The 4,422-nt window shown below is 44.1% G+C and overlaps 1 protein-coding gene across 1 annotated transcript in view; it reads left to right on the plus strand.

Moving 5' to 3' along the window:
* The window catches only part of bpgm (2,3-bisphosphoglycerate mutase), a 104,670-nt gene extending 103,175 nt beyond the window's left edge, over nt 1-1,495 (plus strand). Inside the window, exon 3 of the mRNA XM_037683635.1 lies at nt 1,155-1,495. Coding sequence (XP_037539563.1) covers nt 1,155-1,330 — 176 coding nt within the window. The 3' untranslated portion in view covers nt 1,331-1,495. The remainder of the gene's footprint in view (nt 1-1,154) is intronic.
* The last annotated feature ends 2,927 nt before the right edge of the window (nt 1,496-4,422 follow it).

Here is a 4,422-nt window from a genome sequence, read left to right on the forward strand (position 1 = left end):
ATATGCTATTGTTATTATTATTTCATTATTATTTGTTACATATGTGCAGAAAGTGCCACTGGCTGCACAGCTCAGACTAGCCATTAGCTTTATCCATCCATCCCTGTCTCTACTGCTTATCTGTGATCAGGTCACAGAGACAACAGGTCCAGGAGAGAAACCCAGACCTCCCCAGTGACACTGACCGGCTCATTCTGGGGGACCCTGAGGTGTTCCCAGGCCAGAGAAGATACACCATCCCTCCAGCGACTTCTGGGTCTTCCCCAGGGACTCCTACCGGTGGGATGTGCCTGAAAAACCTCTAAAAGGAGGCGTCCAGGAGGCATCCTAATCAGATGCTCAGTCCACCTCAGCTGACTCCTCTGGATGTGGAGAAGCAGTGGCTCTACTCCGAGCTCCCCCCCCAGATGACAGAGCTCCTCACCCTCTCTCTAAGGCTGAGCCTGCTCACCCTACAAAGGAAGCTCATTTCAGCCGCTTGTGTCTGGGATCTCATTCTTTCAGTCATGATCTAAACCTCAGGATGATGGGTGAGGATGGAGCATAGACAGACCACTAAACTGAGAGCTTTGCCTTTCAACTCGGCTCTCTTCACCATGACAGACCGAAGCAATGCCCCCATTACTAAGGATGAGGCCCCAATCCATCGAGCCATCTCCCGCTCCATCCTACCATCACTCGTGAACAAGACGCTCAGATATTTAAACTCCTCCACCTGAGGCAAAGTCTCTCCCCCAACCAGAGAGGGTGTTTCCACCTGCTTCCAGCCAGTATGAATCCAGTCAGAATTAAACTCTCATTAAACTCCTCGAGGCTCAGTGAGACTAACCTGTATAAATAAAGGTTGAATGAAGTTCTCTAACAGGAGGTTGTTGAATGAACAATCTAGAACAAGTAAGAAAATAATTGTTTATAATTTTTATACAAAACCGTACTTTAAAAATAAATCTGAAACACTGCTTGTTCTTTAATGTGTAACGAATAGCTCAGCAGGATTAACCCCTGAATCTTTGCTTCCTAACCCACTGCGTTCTTTACTCCGTGCATCAATCCTGAATACAAGTGATGTAAATCTATCTGTAACTCACAGGCTGTTACACAAGTCACGGCAACTTGTAGCAGATGGTGATCCTAACATAACCTTCTTTCAACAGGTGTGTCAGATGAGGATATAGCCAACGTGACTCTACCCACAGGGATCCCCGTGCTGCTTGAACTGGACGAAAACCTCCAGTCTGTGAACCCTCGGAAGCTGCTGGGCGATCAGGCTAAGATTCAGGCAGCCATTAAAAAGGTGGAGGACCAGGGAAAAGCTAAAACTTCGACTTGAATCTGTCGGATTCAACACAGCACTGTTCTGGTTGACTTGAATAACTCGTTAGAGCGTGGTAGGCTGCTCTATGTTTAAACGATTGGACTAGATGTTACAGTTACTGTGTGTGGAGCTGACCCGGGTACTGAGGTCCAACTGGTTCTGTGAGACCAGGAATAAGTTACACAATGTTTCTGCACAGCCAGTTGTATTTAAGTGGATTACTCCTGCTTCCTGCTTGAAATGTTGCTTCTTATGTTCCTATTTATTGACTCGTTGACTGATTTGTAGTAACATTATAAAGTAAATGTTTCTTAGCCATAAAGTTTTTTTTTTGTTACGTTGATCAATTTTAGGGATAGTCATTTTGATTTTAAACACATAATAATACTTAATATACAACTTGTTTTAGTTTCAGGTTTTTATTTAAGTGTTAAAAAAATGACGCCTCAAGTCAGACGAGATCCAGACATGTGGTTTGTGACGCTGCAATGACTCCTACACAGAATAAACTTGAGATGTTAGCGTAATAACTTGTTTATGCTCTGCACTTTTAGTGAGAATAGGACTGAATAAAATATATGTCCTTGCTGATTAAATGACCCAAAAGATAATGGGCACCTAAAATATATACGATAACTGCCTTCCTGGTGGTTACCAGCACAGATTTTATAATCATCGTACGTTGATGTTTTTTTCTATATAGTCAAGAATATGAATGCTGTGAGCTGTAGGTCTTGATGTCACACAGCAGGTGTGTGTTGTCTCGAGGGTTGTTTGCAGATGTAAAGTGTTATTTGTGTCCTGTGTTGGTACGTTGTGTGTTGTTTCATCATCACTGTTTGTCTGTACACTGGTTTGTTTGGTCAGTAGAGGAATCGGATCAGTCAAAGACACATTTTCAGGTATTTAAAGAGAGGAAGCGCTGCTGTTTGTACTTTCATGTCATGTTTTGCTTTGTTTTACCTGTTGAGTGGGCTTGATGAAATAAAAGGGCCGTCTAATTTTGATTGATTGGCCAAGGTTAAAATTTACTTCTTATGCTTAATTTAAACTTTGTTTTATCAGATTTGTAATTGTTTTACAACGTTTGTCTCAGTGATGCACAATTGGCTGTAAACCACAGGTATACCTAATAAAATAAGAATATTGTGAAATAGTTCAATTTGTTTTTGTCAGTCATTTCAGAAAATAAAACTCAAGTATTACATAGATTCATGACAAAGTGAAACATTTTAAGCTTTTATATTTGTTGTAATATTTATGATCATATCTTAAAAAAATAATTAAAAACCAAAACTCAGTGTCTCAGAAACTAAAAATATTCCACAGCCAGCTGTTTGTACCTTTGTCAGTATGGACAGGAGCCGAGTCCAGCTGGAAAATGAAGTCAGCCTCTCCATAAAGCTTATCAGCAGAAAGAAGCATGAAGTCAAAAATGTTCTGCTAGATGCTGCGTGGACTCCATACATCTATCCATTTATCCACCCATCCGTTATCTTCCGCTTGTCCTGAAGTCAGGTCTGGGGGCAGCAGCTTGAGCAGGGAGGTCCAGATATCTCTTTCCACAGCCACTTTTTCCAGCTCTTCTGGGAGGACTCCAAGGTGTTCCCAGGCCAACTGAGAGATGTAGTCTCTCCAGTGTGTCCTGGGTCACCCCTGGAGTCTCCTCCCAGTTGGACATGCCTGAAGCACCTCCCTAGGGAGGCGCCCAGGAAGCATCCTTACCAGATGCCCGAACCTCCTCAATTGGCTCCTCTTGATGTGCAGAAGCAGCGGTTCTTCTCTGAGTCTCTCCTGATAACTGAACTTCTTACCCTATCTCTAAGGGAGAGTCCAGCTACCCTTCAGAGGAAACTCATTTCAACCGCCTGTATCCGCAATCTCATTCTTTCAGTCATTACCCAGAGTTTGTGACCATAGGTGAGGGTAGGGAGGTAGACCAACTGGTAAACAGAGAACTTTGCCTTACTTTTGCTCCCTCTTCACCACAATGGACCGGTACAGAGTCCGCAATACTGCAGATGCTGCACCAATCCTTCTGTCAATCTCATGCTCCGTTCTTCCCACACTCATGAACAAAACCCAAGATACTTGAACTCCTCCACTTGAGGCAGAACCTCAACTTGAAGAGGGCAATCAACCCTTTTCTGGTTGAAGACCATGGCCTCAGATTTGGAGGTGCTGCTTCTCATCCCAGCCGCTTCACACTCGGCTGTGAATCGCTCCAGTGAGGGCTGAAGATCACGGCACGATGACACCAACAGGACCACATCATCTGCAAAGAGCACAGATGGAATCCTGAGGCCACCGAACCGGAAACCCTCCGCCAGCTGGCTGCACCGAGAAATTATGTCCATAAAAGTTATGAACAGAATTGGTAAAAACTGGCAGCCCTGGTGGAGTCCAACTCCCACCCTGAAGGGATCCGACTTAGTACCACAAATGCAAACCAAACTCTCGCACCACTTGTATAGGGACTGAACAGCCCGTAACAATGGGCCCCCAATCTCATACTCACGGAGCACCCACCACAGTGTTTCCCCAAGAACACGGTCAAATGCCTTTTCCATGTCTACAAAAAACACATGTAGACTGGATGGGCAAACTCCCATGATCCCTCGAGGACCCTAGTGAGAGTACTGGACTGTGGACTGTGGACTTCAGAAAACACAGTGGACCAGAACCAGCAGAGGACATGGACCCAAACCATCACTGACTGTGGAAACTTCACTCTGGACTTGAATAATGTTGATCCTGGACCTCTCCTCTTCCTCCAGACTCTGGGACCTTCATATATAAATTATGTGAAAATTTACTTTAACAGGAAAAGAGGGCATTGGACCACTGAGAGACTGTCCAGTTTTTTTGTCTCCTTAGCAGGTAAGACGCTTCTGATGTCTCTGGTTCAGGAGTGGCTGGACTTGAGGAATGAGACATTTGTAGCTCATGTCTGGAGATAATCAGCTGATCAGGGTGAGACACCAGGAATTTACAAAACTGAACTTCACAATATTAAAAAAGAGCCTTCAGGGAGAGAGACAGGGAATTATTGAAGAGCACACAGAAGCAACTAAAAGTCAAGATAAGAAACAGCAAGGAGGTGTACA

Source organism: Nematolebias whitei, chromosome 10 (assembly GCF_014905685.2).
Source record: "Nematolebias whitei isolate Nwh7 chromosome 10, NemWhi1, whole genome shotgun sequence".
NCBI lineage: Eukaryota > Metazoa > Chordata > Actinopteri > Cyprinodontiformes > Rivulidae > Nematolebias > Nematolebias whitei.